Source organism: Acinonyx jubatus, chromosome E4 (genome assembly GCF_027475565.1).
Source record: "Acinonyx jubatus isolate Ajub_Pintada_27869175 chromosome E4, VMU_Ajub_asm_v1.0, whole genome shotgun sequence".
NCBI classification, from domain to species: Eukaryota; Metazoa; Chordata; class Mammalia; order Carnivora; family Felidae; genus Acinonyx; species Acinonyx jubatus.
Window position 1 is genome coordinate 8,785,390 of NC_069395.1, and position 17,163 is coordinate 8,802,552.

A 17,163-nucleotide genomic window follows, 5' to 3' on the forward strand; every position below is an offset into this window, starting at 1 on the left:
ATCGAATAGGTCTGAATAGGACCTAGGAATTCACATTTCTAACACATTTCCAGGAGACACTGATGCTGCTGATCCTGGGATACTCTTAGAGAGTCACTGCCCTACTTGATGTTTGTTATTCTTGTTTCATTTATTTGCTTTCCCATAACCACGTGAACTCTGATGACTACATCAGTGAAGACATTGGGGAGAAACCACCTAGTATTAAACCCTCTGTTTTTCTGTGATTCTCAAGTCCCTGTCTGACCTCCCTGTCGAACCCAAGACCGATGGGTTCAACTTCCCACCAGACATCCACATTGTTCGCCAAAAACTCCAAACTCAACATGCCCCCCCGCCCCGCCCACCGCATCCATTATCTAGATCTCTCTTTTCTGAGCCTCTATCTCTGCTTGTGCTATATCACCATTCATACAGGTTAGAAAGCCCCAAGTCACCTTGACTTCTACTTTTCTTCCTGTATGCAACATCATTTAATTCTAGAACTTAAGCCCCCCAGCGGCAGATGCCTGGCATATTTTGTTCACCACTGTAACCCCAGCACTTAGAACGATGCTGAGAATGATGTAGGAATGGAGTCAGTAAATGAAGGAACGAATTCTCCGAAGCCCCTCCTTAATCTGTGCCTGAGTTCAACCTTCATGTCTCCGTGGAACACCGCAGCAGCCCCCTGCCCAGCCGCCCCCATCTGCAAGGTCACCCCGACTCTGCTCTACCCGCATTCCTTCTCTGTCAGAAGCACAAATTGAGAAGCTTCACGACTGTGTTTACAAACGTCTGATCAGACTCCCTTTAACCATCAGAATACATCCAAGTAAGACATGCCAAACCCTTTACACACTGGCATCAATCTTGCCATTTGCACCAGCACCGGGATCTCAGGCTCCCAGAGGAACCATACATTCCAGCCCCTCGTCCCATGCAGAGATACAACCCTACACCTGTATCCCTGCACCCACAAAGCTGTGCCATTCTTTCTAACAACCTACTCATCTGCCTTTCATCATCTGAAAATGACCTCTTCGGCCAAGAGCCAGCAGCAATGTCACACTCATTGTGAAGTACTTTCCCATCTAGTCCCCTGACTCCTCTGCCCCCATATACAGACACACACCCCAAAGGGAATTACTGATCCCATAGCTGGGATCCTAGCACCTTGTCGTCCCTGAAACATACGTGCAGATTATATTTTGCTGTAATTATTTTGTTACAGGAGATTCTTCTCCACCGAGGGACCCAAGTGTTTGTAACCCAGAGGTCTGTTTCCCTTCCTGCCGTACTCACTGGTATCTAACCCAGTGTGACAGGCCCTCAAACGTCTGAGCTCGCCTCGGTTTAATTCAGTTAGCATCAATCAGACAGTAAGGAATAAACCAACAGCCGCGGCCTTAGCGGGACTAATTCTCTGAGGTCTTCGCCAGCCAGGCCAAACTAAAAACTAAAGTAATTACTTGGGCAGATAATTCATGAAAGAAGGAAGAGCATTTGCATTTGAATGATCTGGCCAGGATTTTCTGCTTGTTGATGTTTCTGGAATTTTTCACATAATGCCTTCAATTCTTTGATTCTTTCATGGTGTGGAGAGTAGGCCAGAAAGTTAATCTGTCAATCACTCTCCCATCTGAAACCGGGCAACCTTCAACCAGTTTTGCCGAAAAAGAAAAAAAAAAAAATTCAATAGGAACCAAGTTTTAGAATGCCTCATGCAGAGTTTGCAGGGTTTGCAAGGTTCAGACTCCACACTCTGGAGAACTCCTGAACACTGGGCTAGGAGCTCCTGGAGGTCTCTTCCCGCCGTTTCAATAGCCTCACATCTGGCTACCATGTATTCGTGCCCTTAGAATCCTCACCGGTGGGGCAAGACAGACAGACAGGCAGGCAGGCAGGCAGGCAGGCAGGCAGGCAGAATGCAGCGATCGCCTGCGCACAGCGTGCCCAGAGTCTCTCAAGCAAAATCCTAACGGGACTCAGGGGCACCAAGAGCCAGAAGGAAAGCACAGTGCAGGTGGCACGCATGTCTGTGTGTCTGTCTGTGAGCGCAGGTGCAGAGCTGCAGGAACGGGAGCGAGGAGACGGTAATCTCAGCCCTCCCTCAATCAACAACATGGCCCTCCCTTTTAAAACACACACGAGGGAGCGCGCAGGCACACGCGCACACACACACGCACACACATGCACAAGCAGACAAATCCCCAGCACCTGCTTCGGAAGCCCTGTCTCCGCGGCTGGCCCGGAGGCGCGGCTCCACCAGAAACGACGGGCGGATTTACCGTGGCATTACTTTTAATTAAGTCCGCGGCGCGGGCAGGGGGGGCGGGGGGGGCGCGGGGTGGGCCCTAATCCCGGGGCCCCGCCTGACGTCACCTGGGAACGGGCGGCGCGGGCGGCGGGGACCGCGGCGACCTCGCCGCGACCCGGGCCGCGCCTCCGCCCGCGCGGGGCTTTGCTCCGCGGGAATTAAGGGAAGGAGAAATGTTAGTACACTTTTAATTGGAAACCGAGTTCTTCTTTCAGGGCGGCTTGTTTACTCAGGATCGGGCATTAGAACTCAGGGGAGGCTCTAATTGAAGTGACGGCTTTGGAGATTATGGGGAACATATGGCCCCACTGCCGGGCTCTTTAGCTGCATTTTCTCATCAAACTGCCCGGCCGGGTGTGCGGCGGCACCCGCCCTCGTCCATCTCCAAAGGGCCTTTGATGAGCGGACGGGCTGCGCGGTGACTGCGGCCCAGGCTGCGCCCAGGACTCCTGGCACCGAGTGCCCAACGCGGGCTCCCCCGCGCCCCCGGAACAAAAGCAGTCGGACTGCTGGGCACCTAGCTGGGCTCTAATTCAGGCTGTTGGGAGCTAAGGGCGGGAGGGAGTCGCCAGGGTAACAGGGCAGATTCGACTCCTGCCCCCTTGGCCCGGCCGAACCCATGCACCGAAGGGAAACGGGAGGAAACTCGGGGGTCGTGGGGCAGAATTCCATTTCTCCCCATCTACTGATCATCAACCCACCCACCCACCCAGCCACCATCTTTCTATGCACCTCGGCAGGTTCCATCCAGCACAGACCACCATCGGGTGATCCCACCCCCACCCCCCACCAGATTCTCTCCGTATCTAGAGCTGCCGCTTAACTGAATACAATACGCATAGTTAAGTTGGGATTTCCGTTAAGCAATAATTTCATGTTGCATGGTTTATCTAAAATTCAAATTCAGCTGGCTTTTGGCTTGCTAAGTCTCACAGCCCTGCTCACTCTAAGGGAACAGCTGCCTTTCGTTTTAATTCCAGAGCCTCTCTGCTTCTGCCATGGGGGGAAAAAAACCCTGATTGAGTTGCCCCAACCAACTCTGTTCCCCTGAGCTTCACCTTCTGCAAAGGCAAAAGTAGAATTAAGTCTTGCGGGGTGACTACTTTGAAGAGTAACTCTCAACTGAGCATAGAATGTGATCGATCTATTTGGTTATTGACCATCTCCCTCCCCCAGGATAGAAGATTCATGAGAGCAGAGCTCATCCCTGCACCTAGAGCAGGCCTGGCTCCAAAGATAGTCCACGCTCCAAAGATTCACCCATTAGCCAGATCTCATGCACTTCTATATGACCCCCTGTGCCCCAAACCCAATCCTTACCCAATGCAGATGCTGACCAAATGCCTATGCATGGAACAGATGGTGAGTTGGTTCAAGCCACTATTTACCACCCTTACAGATTCCTAAGAAATTCCTGGACACTTACCTTGAATACCAACAGGGTCCACTGACCCCATCTCGTAATGCATGCACATGAACTCGAATTCCTGCTCGGAATCACCAAGAAAAAGCCAGCATGCCCCTGGGTCATGGATCACAGCATGCAAACCTGGGCGTGGATCACTAGGAATCCAAATGGTTCTCAAATCACATGGTTTTCCATACACTTTTACAGCACCGAATACCAAAGTGCTCAGAAGAAGCTATAGCCTGGTTTGCCACCAAACCTTAGTCAACTAGGGTTTCTCTTAGGGCTGATGCCATGGCACACGTGGTTCCTTCTTCTGCTTGTTACATGGTCTAAAACATCTTCAGATCCATCGTGAAATCTCTGGGTTGGAAATCTAAAAGTTGACGGGCTTGGCTGGAATGTCAGTGCAAGAAAACCAGTATCTTCCCTGCATTTGCCTCCTCCCCCACCCGCATTTTTACTACACAATAGTAAAGGACATGGAGTTTCTGGTCATTTAGCTCAGGTAGGAGAAGGTCAAAATCTTAGGCTGAAGTCTCCAGGGCCAGAGACTTCACTCCTAACGTTCACCAGGCACACTGCAAAGTCTTGCCATTGTACTCCAAAAGGATCCAATAGAAGGACGGATAGATAGAGGCACAATGTCAACACTATCACTGGAAAAACAAATCTGAGTGCATTTCTCCTGAGAGCGGGGTCATAACAGATGGCAGGACATGGCAGACCAGCGAAGCCGATTAGAAGTTTTGATATTTACTGATTTACTCCCCTGTTGTACTTTTATTCATTGAATTAATGAGGAAAGTGGGTGGCACAGCTGATACCTCTCATCTGGACCAAAAGGTCAATTTGTTTTCCTAGAACCATCAGATAGCTGCAGAGCAGAAGAGAAGTTTGATGAGTAATTGTAAAAACCAAAACAAAACCAATCGCGTGTGTGTGTGTGTGTGTGTGTGTGTGTGTGCGTGTGTGCATTTTTAAGGTATTTCCGTACTTACATGCCATGCTGTCTTTGGATCCTTCAAAGCCTGTGTCCTTATAGGAGATGCCCATGAGAAGTATAGTGATCGTGATTAACTATTAAGGAGGGTCCAGAGTTAGAAGGTGAACTGTTGACTGATTTGAAAGGGAGTGTAAACTTAGTTCGAATCACCTTGTTTTCATTGCTTTAATTATACGTGAAAAGGTTCTTCAGTTGGGGTCTGTCAGGTAGTAAGTCCCACCAAGTACCTGGAGCATTGCCATAGGCAGCCAGGGAGAGCTGTCAGTGAAACATGAGAACAAAACGTGAGGTCTCTTAAAATAGACCTCACATTTTTATCAAGTGGACAGCACAGCATAGTACTTAATGATGCAGGTTCTAGAGCTGGACTGCCCTACTGTGAATTCTGTCTCGTTCCATTACTAGCTATAGGACCTTAAGCAAATTACTAATTTTTCCATGGTCACCTTCCTCAACTGTACTGTGGGAATAATCATAACATGGCCTCCCACATCAGCTTGATTTGAGGTTAAGTTAGTTCATTTATGTAAAGTGCCTAAAGCAATGCTTTGTGCAGAGCAAGGGCTCAATAATTATTAACATCATCGTCATGCAAAAATCACAACGATCGATTGTCCATTTGATATTTTTTTCTTACAGGGGTTGTGTAAGAGAAATAAATGCACACAGCACACTATGGGGGCTGAAATATACTCTGAAGCAATTGCACTCATTTTAAATTATGATTTCTACCAAAATAAGGACCCCAAATTAAATTACAGTTGATGGAAAAGAGATAATGCATTGTCTGAGTTTGTACATTGCCTGTAACTTTTCAAGCATGAAAGATAAACTCTACTCAACTCACAATTATAGCAGAGGCTGAGTATCAAGTGTCCTGACTTGGTAATTGGTAGAATTAAGTTCTTATTCTGGCTTATCCCTGACTCAAGTATCCTGTGTCCTTACTTCTCCATCTATAATATGAAGACAAAACAAATACACTGGAAGACAAAGGTTCAGAAAAGAAAAGAAGCACTGAGTCCCAGACTGAAGGCAACAAATAATTCTGATAGTCAATTTCATGGCTGTGATACTAACAAGAGACAAAATTTGATTCCAAAAACAACTTAAAGGGCTCAGGCAATTACAACTTTCTCTTGTCTGCTATCCAGAGATGCCAGATTAAGAAATCAGAAAATGTCCACGAAGACTTTTGTGCTAGTCATGATCTAGGTTTTTCACGTCCCCTTCATAATGCTAACAACAGTGAAAGCAGGTAATAGTTACTTCATGTCTACTCTGTGCAGGGCACTGTGCCAAGTCTTTGGGGCCAGATGATCTCCTCGGTGTCTAGTCTTGTTTTCAGTACCTAACACAGATGAGTAGATATAGAAGATTAAAACAGAGGGGCGCCTGGGTGGCTCAGTCAGTTAAGAGTCCAACTTTGGCTCAGGTCATGATCTCGCAGTTTGCGAGTTTGAGCCCCGCATCGGGCTCTGTGCTGACAGCTCGGAGCCCGGAGCCTGCTTCGGATTCTGTGTCTCCCTCTCTCTCTGCCCCACCCCCACTGGCGCTCTGTCTCTCTGTCTCCCAAACATGAATAAATGTAAAAAAAAAAAAAAAAAAAAAAAACCCCAAAAAAACCAAGATTAAAACAGAGCTATTGGCTTGAAATTTGAAGAATTCATACCAATCCCAAAACCTGGGGATAGGTTTCTAAGTAATTGCCCTTAGAAGCAGTATTTTTTGAACTTTGGGCCATGATCCAATGGTGGGTTATGACATTAATAAAGATAAGACTATAATTAAAAAATAAAGAGAATAGAAAATATCATCACGTCAATGTGTTGAAACGTGATTTCATACACACATGCACAAAATGTGTATAACAGGTCATGATAAAAATATGTATATATTTTACCAATCTGTAGCTAGAATTTTCTGGAAAATGCTATTTAGAGGAGTCTTCTGAAAACACTGCTTTAGAGGAAAACATAAAATATGATTGAAATATTTTTTTAACAACTATACTATTTATCAGAGTATTTTAATCCTTAAGGTTTTTCTTGCTGTTTTTTAAAGGCTCGCCCCTTTGTTTCTTAAAGGAAAGAATAACAAAACCAATCTCCAGGCTGTCCCTTTCCCAGCTCTCAGCCTCCTTCTATCACTTTATATCTGGGCCTCCCTGCTCCCCAGGCATTAGGAGGTTGGCTTTGGGACATTTCCCTGACTTGCGTTGTTCCGTGTTCTCGAACTCCTCTGCCCTTCTTTTCCTGCAACTAAAATACAGCATTTAGCAGAGATCCTGAGACAGTGTAGGCATCTATAAGAAATATCTGTTGGATTAAAGGTTGATAAGGTGACTGCCTGGAAGGACATAAACAGATGACAGTGTGTCACAGAGCAACCACAGCAGGCCTATTCACGAACAGGTAACTGTCAGGTTCAAAGGTCCTTCGTGGAATCCAAGACTAGCGCTGCAGATGCGAAGAACAATCCATTCCCAAAGCAATTCATTTGAAGACAGGAGACATGCCACCACCCTCGGACCAAGAGGCATGGAGAGAGCCACCCCCCAGGATAGCCACATTCCAGAATACGTCATGTTCAGGAATAAGAAGATACTTGGGCGCCCAAAAGAGCTCAGAGCAGAATCACTCTAAACCTCAGTTCCCCAGTCTATAAAAGAACAGTAGCTGAGTTCAACACATGCTTCCTATTCTTGCTTGAAATCCCTATGAAATCCCAGAGGTGACTGCAAGATGGTTTCCTCCTGGCCTGCACTGACTTTCCAAGATGCAGAACTACCTATAATTTTCAGAGAGTGGGGAGCACCTCTGAGACCTGCAGGCCAATGGGGTAACTCAGTCCATCTCTAGCCCATACATCCTAGCCACGCAAAATGACAGACTCTCTGTATGCCCTGACATGGCCCCAGGTCAGCTCTCCAGAAGCATCCAAAACAGAACAGCAAAGACAGAAGACGAGACTTTTGTAAATGATGGATCTTTGATGAAAAATAAGCATATGAGCCATGAGCTACCAAACCCTTGAGCCAGGAGACAATAACATGCCTGCCATATACTAAACATGGACCAAGTTTCAGGCCCTTGACCACTTTTCACTGATTCAGAAAGAGAATCCGGACAGGGGAAGTAATTTTCCCAAGGTCGCACTGCTGTGAGTATGGGACAAGACTCAAATGCAGACCTAACTTTAGACCCAAGCCCTCTGCACTACTATAAGGAAAATGACACTCCCTCATACCTCCTGCTCACTTTTTCTTTCAATCTTGCATCCTGAAATTCATGACTATGAACTGACAGGGATAATCCTATAGGACAGTCAGGCATTTTTCCAAACTTGTCAGGCAACCACTTCCTCTCTACGTCCCAAGATACATTGGAACCAAGATAGGCTCATTAGTTCTGTAGTGAATTTTTTTTTTTACAGTTTATTTATTTATTTTGAGAGAGGGAGAGAGAGAGAAAGTGGGGGAGGGACAAAGAGAAAGGGAGAAAGAGAATCCCAAGCAGGCTCCACACTGGCAGCACAGAGACCTATAAGGGGCTCAAACTCACAAACCTTGAGATCACGACCTAAGCTGAAACCAAGAGTCAGACGCTTAACCGACTGCACCACCCAGGCCCCCCTATAATGAATTAAAAAAAAAATTCCAAGGTTGTGGAAGGAAATTAAAACAAATATCTAAACCTGACTCAGAAAGGAAGGAAAAAGAGATGTATTGCACAATTAGAGTAACAAGAGAAGCATCTAGACTTCCTAAAGTGGCAATAACCCACATCCTAAGGAAAATTGAGAGAGAAGGACCCCCAAACTTCAGTATGTATCAGGAATCTGCATTCCAGATCCTAGTAAGAGTCATATTGGAGACTGGTGCTTCTCTGCTAAGGACCTCAGAGGCTAGTAAGAACAGGACAAAAAGTTCATTTATTCACACAATAAGCAAACATTTACTGAGCACCTGTTGCATGCCGGGCACTGTGCTGGGGCCAGGGGAGTGTAGACCATGAAGTAAGAAGGGGTAGAAGCCTTCCCAAGCAGTGCGTACTACTAGGCAAACAGAGGCCATGGAATTGCTGTATTTATTTGAAATCTAAAACCTCCTTTGCAGAAAGACATCCTCATGACGGGGATCTTGGCCCAGGCTTCCTTTGGGAAAATCCCTCTACAAAAGCAGAGCATGGAAGAGAGCCCTGCCTTACCCTGCTGATGGTTTCAACTCTCAGAAAAGGAGGAATGCAGGGCCAGCTACCCTCGACTTTAGTTCTGATCGAGGAAGTGTTAGTAAGCCAAGAGGAATTAATGGTTTGAACTCTGGAAGAACCTAACAGCCAAGGAATCAATTCTGGGCATAATCTAAGATGCATGCTTAGGGGTGCCTGGGTGGCTCCGTCGGTTAGGTGACTTTGGCTCAGGTCACGATCTCGCGGTTCCTGAGTTCGAGCCCCGCGTCAGGTTCTGTGCTGACAGCTCAGAGCCTGGAGCCTGCTTCGGATTCTGTATCTCCCTCCCTCTCTGCCCCTCCCCTGCTCACACCCTGTCTCTCTCTCTCAAAAATAAATAAACATTAAAAAAATGTTAATGCACGCTGCTCTTCAGGAAAGAAAGCCTTAAAATGGTAAACAAGTCACAGAACGGACAAGCAAAAAACACAGTTTGAGTCGATGGTGAGGGCCGATAAAAAAAAATGAAACATAAAGATATTGTCAGAGGGAGGGGCAAGAAATGAAATTCTGACATCAGTGATCCCAAAAATGGGGGAAAAAAGAAAGGCAATATAACATAAAAATGACATAAAACGAAACACAACCTGGTAACCTGGATTGAATATGGATTGAAATGGATAAAGACATTAGTAGAAAATCTAGTGAAATCAAATAATAGCTTTAGTTTATATAGTTTAGTTAATAGTACTATACCTAGGTTAATTTCTTAGTTCACACTATATATGTATCAAAATGTACACATAAATGTGAAATGTTAACATTCAGGGAAACATTCAGGCTATATGGGAACTTCTGTCTTATTTTGCAATTGTTCTATAAATCTAAAATTTTATTGCAAAATTAAGAAAAAATGTTTATTTATTTTGAGAGAGAGAGAGAGATCAAGTTGGGGGGAGGGGCAAAAAGAGAGGGAGAGAAGAGAGAATCCCAAGCAGGCTCCAGCATGGAGCTTAGCGTGTCAGCTCACCCGGACGCAGGGTTTGAACTCCTGAACCATGAGATCATGACCTGAGCTGAAATCAAGAGTCAGATGCTTAACCAACGGAGCCACCCAGGAGCCCCATCAAAATAAAAAGGTTTTAAAAACTGCTGCACAAGTCACTCTCAGATGACCTCTGATGCTGAAACCTGAAGGTAAGAGGGGGTAGATAACTAAGAAATGAAACATGGACCAGCCAGGAGCCATGGTTGCCTACAGGCAGCCCCCAAGCCCCCACCACGGTCAAAAAAAGCCAATGAAACCACGGGCCACATCAATAGAACGAATGTGACACCCATGACAAATAGTAATAACAACATTGTGCTACTTCAGACCACATGTGGAAGATTTCATCCCCTTCTGGGTGGTACATTCTAGAAAGACTGCATATTTTTAGAGAGAACAGTCTCTTCTAAGTGAGAGTTGGAAGAATGGGAAAGAACGAGACAGAGAAAAGAGATCTTGGACCCTGGGAGTGTGAAGCTCTCCATATGCAACTCAAAGGACTGTCCTATGTCAGGGACACTGGCTGATTTTGTTCCTACAAATTCCATTTTTCTTCTTGGGAGCTTGCTTCCAGGCCCCTGGCAAAGCTGGACCAGGATAAAAGAAGCTTTTCTGGCCACACTAGAAAAGAGATCCAGCAGCTAAGTATCTCCAAATTTGGTGTTCCTTTTGGCTGTAAATATGTCGCATGCTCTTGTGTAAGTCAGAACAGTCAGCATCATAAAACCATAGATTCTAGAACCCTAGATTTAAATAGCCCTAGAGGTCACTGGCCTCGTCTTCCGCCCACTGCAATTAAAATGTTGAGACACAAGTCTTTTTCACTTCTCATAAAGGGTCTGGTCGGTACCCCTGCTGGACACCAGAATCTGTCATTTCGCCCCCACGTAATGGGCAGAACTCTCCTGTTATCCCTTAGCCCTACTTTCCCAAAACGAAATGCACTGCGTTTCTTTAGCTATCTATTGTTTAATAAGCCCATCGCTGTCCTCCAGACCCTCTCTGGGTTGTCAGTGACGTCCTAAAACGCATCACTTAAAATTAGACCAAATACATGTGCCCTAAGGAATGCAGAGCTGGAGCTACTATTACGTTAGGGACATGGTAGGTCCATTAAGACAGCATCCCTGGGGGCTCCCGTCCACTTTACGGCCAAGTAAACCCCATGTGGGATTCCATCAAAACAGGCGCCGTGCCATACAATTACCAGTGAATTGTGGAACTGGTAACCCACAAGTTAAATTTCATCTTGCCCACTTTGTGCTATTCTGTGAGCTCGTCAAAATCTTTTTGACCGTTGAGAGTGTCAGCTGCCACACCGGCCTTCCCGGCCTGCTTTGTGTCATCTGCAGATCGAATAAACCTGCCCTCTGCGTCTTCATCCAAGTCATTGATAAAAACGTTAAAGACGACAGCCCATTTGATCATTCCCTCGACAAATATTTACCAGGCACCTACAGTATGTGGAGCGCTCCAGACAGAAATGAGAGGAGGAATTGTATTTGGACCGTGACACCTCCTAAAAATGGCTTGGTCTCTCTAAACCCCTAATGCGAGGAGGACTTCTTTCCCTGAAATGTAATTCAGCTCCTTAGGGACTTACTGATCACTCACTCTTCCGTTGGCCCCACCCTACACTTTGTTTGGGGAACAAAGGAAGTTATACGTACCATCCTGGTGCTCAGAAGCTTGTCCTGTTAGCGAGGCAGGATTTGGCACACAAAACACTTTGTTTTTAATTTTTTTTCTTAACGTCTATTTATTTTTGAGAGGCAGAGAGAGATAGGGCACAAGCAAGGGAGAAGCAGAGAGAGAGAGAGAGACACGGAATCCGAAGTGGGCTCCAGGCTCCGAGCTGCCAGCACAGAGCCCGACGCGGGGCTCGAACCGACGGACCATGAGATCATGACTTGAGCCGAAGTCGGACGCTCAACCGACTGAGCCACCCAGGCACTCCGGCACACAAAACACTTTGTGACGTAAGACAGGTAATGTTTATATAATTGACAAGATGAATGCTACAGAAAATACAGAAGCTGGATTCCGACTGCGACTTTGTCATTTTGCTTATAGCAGCAAAACAATGATTTTTCAAGTTGAAAGGGATGGAAGTCCTCTAAAACCACTCTCCTCCCCCACCACAACGATACTCGTTTCAACAAGTGGGAGTCCTTGAGTAGCCCTGCTCTTTGTTAGCTCTAATAATTGCAATGACACCCTAACAGTCCCAACGTGGAGTCCAAATCCCTTGCCTGTACCTTTGCATCTATAACGTGAGCACTCAATGCTTTTGTTAAATAATTAACAAAGTGAATTCTCTGCTCTCTGAAGTTAGAAATGGGTCTGATCCACCCATTTGAAGGCAGCAGCTATGCCTTTATGTAGTCTTTACTTTTCTAATTTCTTCACCTGACATGGTTTTGAGATCACCCCACCCCCACATCATTCTTACCATTCACATTAGGACTCCTTCCCCAGCATAAGGCAAACACTCAGCCTACATCTACTGAATGAATCTGTACACAGATCAACCAGAAAGCTCTACTTTGTCACTATCAGCCTCAAAAGAAAATGCTCAGAACTGAACATATGGCTGAGAGTGGGGTCAGAAAAGTGGGTGTCTTGTAGTTCCCATGCTCTGGAAGTTATACCTTTTTTTTTTTTAATGTTTATTTATTTTTGACAGAGAGAGAGACAGAGCGTGAGCGGGAGAGCGGCAGAGAGAGAGGGAGACACAGAATCTGAAACAGGCTCCAGGCTCCGAGCTGTCAGCACCAGAGCCCGACGCGGGGCTCGAACTCACGGACCGCGAGATCATGACCTGCGCCGAAGTCGGATGCTCAACCGACTGAGCCACCCAGGCGCCCCTGGAAGTTATACTTCTATTAACGCTGCTCAGACCCAGCTTCTTTTTTTTTTTTTTTTTTTTTTGTCTTCGCGTGGGGAGTGGGGTGGGGACATGATACCTTAATGCCTTGTACTAAGTCTGGAGCCAATTAAAATCTGTGAGTCTTTAACACAGGGGCCAACTGGATAAATTCATCGTCAAGCCCCACGTACCAAGAAAGGCTCGACCACAGCATTTCTTTCCATGTGAGAAAGAATGGTATGTCCCTTTGGATGTGCCTATCTTTATGAAGTCATGCTGGCATTCTGATCACCATGGCACCTAAGCCCTTTGGGAATTTGAAGATTTTGCAATATTCCGGGAAGGAGGCCTAAGTGGGTGGGCCACAGCAAGACTCCTAAGGGGTAATACCGGGTGAGCTGACCTTTGTATACCGAGTGGAGGCCACGAAGCTTGGTTTAGAATGGGCCCAATTAGCCCAGATGAGATACTCATTATGTCAGTGGCAGTGTTCCTGAGAAGGAATTGCTTTCAAATGAAAACAAATCCAGGAAAACTTAAGACTGGCAAGCCCAGTAGGAGTGGGGATGTCCTCGTGTTGGCTTACTTAAGGCTGCAAGCAGAGCCCGGCGAGAAGAACCAACTGGAAGGTGCAGGAAGCAAACACACTGCTATGAAGAGCCCAGGCCGGCAGGCGTTCGCTAAGGACCAGCGTTTACCACACAGCAGGCTTTTAGTGTGCATGAACTGTCAGTTAGCCATGATTATCACTTTACAGCTGTGGAAACTGAGGCTTAGAGAGGTTCAGAAAGTTGCCCCAAGTCACATCGCTATCCGTGGTGCAGCCAGGGTGAGGCCCCCAGCCGTCCCCACACCCCGTGGACTCAAGCGTCTTGCCACAGTGCTTTTGTTTCATGAGTTTATTCCTTCCCTCACAAAGATCTCAATCGAGCACCCTCAGTGTTCCGGGCCTGTGCTAAGCCCTGGGGACACGGTGGTAAAAAGAGACACATGCTGTCCCTCCCGGGGCTTAGCACTTGGCAAGAACAACAAACAGCCAGACAGGCAACTGCAATAAAGTGGGTCCGTGGCCCCGTAGGAGAAGTTAAGGGTAAACTCACCCGCACGAGGGATTAAGAGTCTTCCTTGGTGCAAGAGCCCCGAGACAGAAGCTGAAAGACTGTGCCAGCAAGACCCCAAAGTGCGGGAGAGAGGCAGAGAGGGAATGAAAATTCAAGGTGTGGGGGGGAGTGCTGGAGACACTGATGTGCTTGGGATCCAGCAAAGTCCAGATGAAGAGTGGGAGGTCTCAGAGGCCCCCTGAGAGCCTGAAGAGGTGCATGATGTGAGGTCACAGCCATGCTGAGGGCGCTGGAATTGCACTGGGATCAGCGATAGCAAGACGGCAAGAATTTAGTAAGGCCACGCGGCTCTCGTAGATTTGGAGGGGTGGGGGGGCAAGCCAGACAAATGCCGCCCTGGGGAAACACGTGCTCAGCCTCATGACACTTTTAGTTCAATTTCTCTGGCCTCCTGAAACCTGCTGTATACAATCTCGGGACCTCTCCAACCCTCCCCCCGACCCCTGCAACACACACACACACACACACACACACACACACACACACACACACACACCCTTCCAAGGCAGGAAGGGTGGGGGTTGGGGTGTGGTACAGACATTTTCTAGTTCCTTTCTCTGTGTGACCCACGGAGCCTCAGACAGATCCCAGCTTTCCCACTTGACAGATGAGGAAACAGAGGCTTAGAGCAGCTCAGTGATTACGGTAGACTGCATTACTGGTTCCAACTCATCACACCCTGGAACAGTATCACATAACTATACCTGTGCAGGGATCTGAGGCGCATGTAGTGTACTTCTCCTCCCCTGGACTTCGGGCTCGAGCCTTTTAAGTTTTTAAAAGTGTTTTATTTATTTATTTGAGAGAGACAGAGACAGCATGAGCAGGGGAGAGGCAGAGAGAGAGAGAGAATCCCAAGCAGGCTACACACTGCCAGCTGCGGAGCCCGATGCGGGATTCAAACCCACAAACCGAGAGATCGTGACCTCAGCTGAAATGAAGGGTCAGACGCTTCACCGGCTGAGCCCCCCGGGCGCCCTTGGGCTTAAGCTTTTAATTTGCTTTAGCTGGTGAACCGTTAGCAAATATGGTATGAACGGAGGCCGGAAAGGCACAGGTAGGGTCGGGCGTGCCCCCTGGCACTTTTGTCATTGGCAAGAGAAGACCACACCCTGGACCTGCCGCTTCTCAAGCCTGGAGCCTGGCGTGAATCACGCAGAGCGGACTCGAGCCTGGTCTGCGGCCTAGAGCTGAGCTCAGCAGATCCCAGGTGAGCTGCAGACCCTCAGCCTGAAGCAGAGTCACTGCCGTTAACCGAGAGGCTTGGGAACGCATGAGTAAGCATTGACAGTTGTGACGCGAGGAATCTGGGGCTAATTTGTTACACGGCATCACCATGGCAATTCCTGACCAGTAAGAGATCACGCCAACCTTACAAAGGTACTGCCCATGATGCACAGAGCTGCTTTGCCGTGGAGCTGGGCTGCCCCGGTGGCTGGTCCTCTAGGGCAAAAGCAATGCAGACCAGACCGTCAGCCCACCCCGCTGCCCCCCGCGTCCCGCATCCCCACCCACCTCCCGCGCCACACTCACCTGAGTCTGACGCCGCTGGGCTCACCAGGCTCAGTAGCTCCCGCTCCTTCTCATAGTCCCCTTTGCAGAGCAGCTGCCCCTCCTTCAGGACAAACTCATCGCCCTTCTGGAGCTGCCGCTCACAGACACAGCAGCAGAAGCAGCTCAGGTGGTACACACTCTTCTGGGCCCGCATGACGAACTCATTGGGCGCGATGGCCTCGAAGCAGCCCCCACATTTGACAGCAAACAGCCTGGCAGCAGGGGAGAAAGGGAAGCAGGGTCTTTGAGAAAGGTCGGATGGGGGCCAGCTGGCCTCAGGTCAACAGCACCCGAGACTCCAAGCCCCGGGGTGAGGATGTTTGGGAACGAAATACACTTGAAATCCAGATGCTGGGTTCCCGGAGGAGGCCGAACCAAGGGATTCGGGTGAGTGACGCACAGAGGCTTACAAAACGCAGGGGCAGAGGCGCTGGGAACAGTCTGAGCTAATGCCCAGGGTGTAACTGGGGTCATCTAGGACATGGTCCTCCCGGAGGGTGGTCTACATACAGCGCCAGGCAGCTGCCCAGAATCCCTGGGGAGTAACCCAGATGTCCGGGCCCGCTCCCATCGGTGCGCAAAAGGGGGAGCCCCAGAACGTGAACCTGTAGCAAGCCGGCCAGGGCGTACCGACGCGTCATCTGGTTTCGGAGGGATAAACTGCACCCCGGCTTCCCAGCGTGGCGTTGGGTGAACGCAGCTCTCAGGCCTTCGTTCTTATTTCATTTCAGTTAATTTCAACAAGCCACAGAAGGGGGTGTCTGTCTATGCCGAACCAAAGCGGTAGGGACTAGTGACGTGAGATGAATAAAAGAAAATCCCTTTCAGAAATGAGCGCAGGCTAACGGAAGAGACAGGACACATCTAAATGACAGCGGCAGGACACAGAGGAGGAAACAAGAACGATCCGATGGGGGGGGGGGGTGGTGCCTAGAGTCAGCTGCCTTTTATCATGAGGTCAGTGCATCTTGGTGAAAGGAAAGACAGGAAGGCTGGCAGGCTGACGACCTAAAGGGGTGGGGAGGAGGGGACCCCCTGTGTGAAGGTCTGAAGTCGCAACAGTGCCCGGGTGTGCTCCAGCAGGCTGGAGGTGGGGCGGCTCAAGAGTTGGGGGACAGGTGAGGCCAGTCGTGACCGCTCACACGCTCAGGCTGAACAGCGTGTGGCAAGCAATGGAGAGTCCCTGAGCAATTTTTAACACGGTAAGAGCCCTGTTTAGGAAAAGCAACTCTTTGTAGTACGAAGGGTGGAGCAGAGACAAGGGTCACTGATACGGCAGCAGCAGGGAACCAGAGAGGAGGGGACCAGAACCCCCAATCTGGAGACGGGGAAGCTCCCGGGCTCCTGGTGGGCAGAGCTGGAGGAGGATGATGATGACGATGATGTCTCCACTCCTGCAAACACACCGTGCCTGATTCGCTTCTGGGCGTATTTACACCATTTACACCAATCCACCCTCCCGCAAAGCCCGCCCTTCTCTGTTTGGTCTAACTGAATCCAACCCGCCCTCAGGACAAGGCACCAACCACCGTCTTGGGTCCAGCCAGCCTCCCCTGCCTCAATGTGAAGGAACTGCCTCTCCTTTGAACACCCTGCCATGAACAGTCTGAGTGGGTCACTCAGTTGTTTCCTGGAGATGTTTCAAGACACAAAAAGCAGCAAGATACACTGGGCTGGATCTACGAGCTA

The 17,163-nt window shown here is 48.3% G+C and overlaps 1 protein-coding gene across 2 annotated transcripts in view; it reads right to left on the reverse strand.

Annotated features, from left to right (window-relative positions):
- The window catches only part of LMX1A (LIM homeobox transcription factor 1 alpha), a 161,179-nt gene that overhangs the window by 34,859 nt on the left and 109,157 nt on the right, over nt 1-17,163 (reverse strand). For both annotated transcript variants that reach the window (XM_027075040.2, XM_027075039.2), the window contains exon 4: nt 15,454-15,686. In XM_027075040.2, the coding sequence (XP_026930841.2) occupies nt 15,454-15,686 (233 nt within the window). The remainder of the gene's footprint in view (nt 1-15,453; nt 15,687-17,163) is intronic.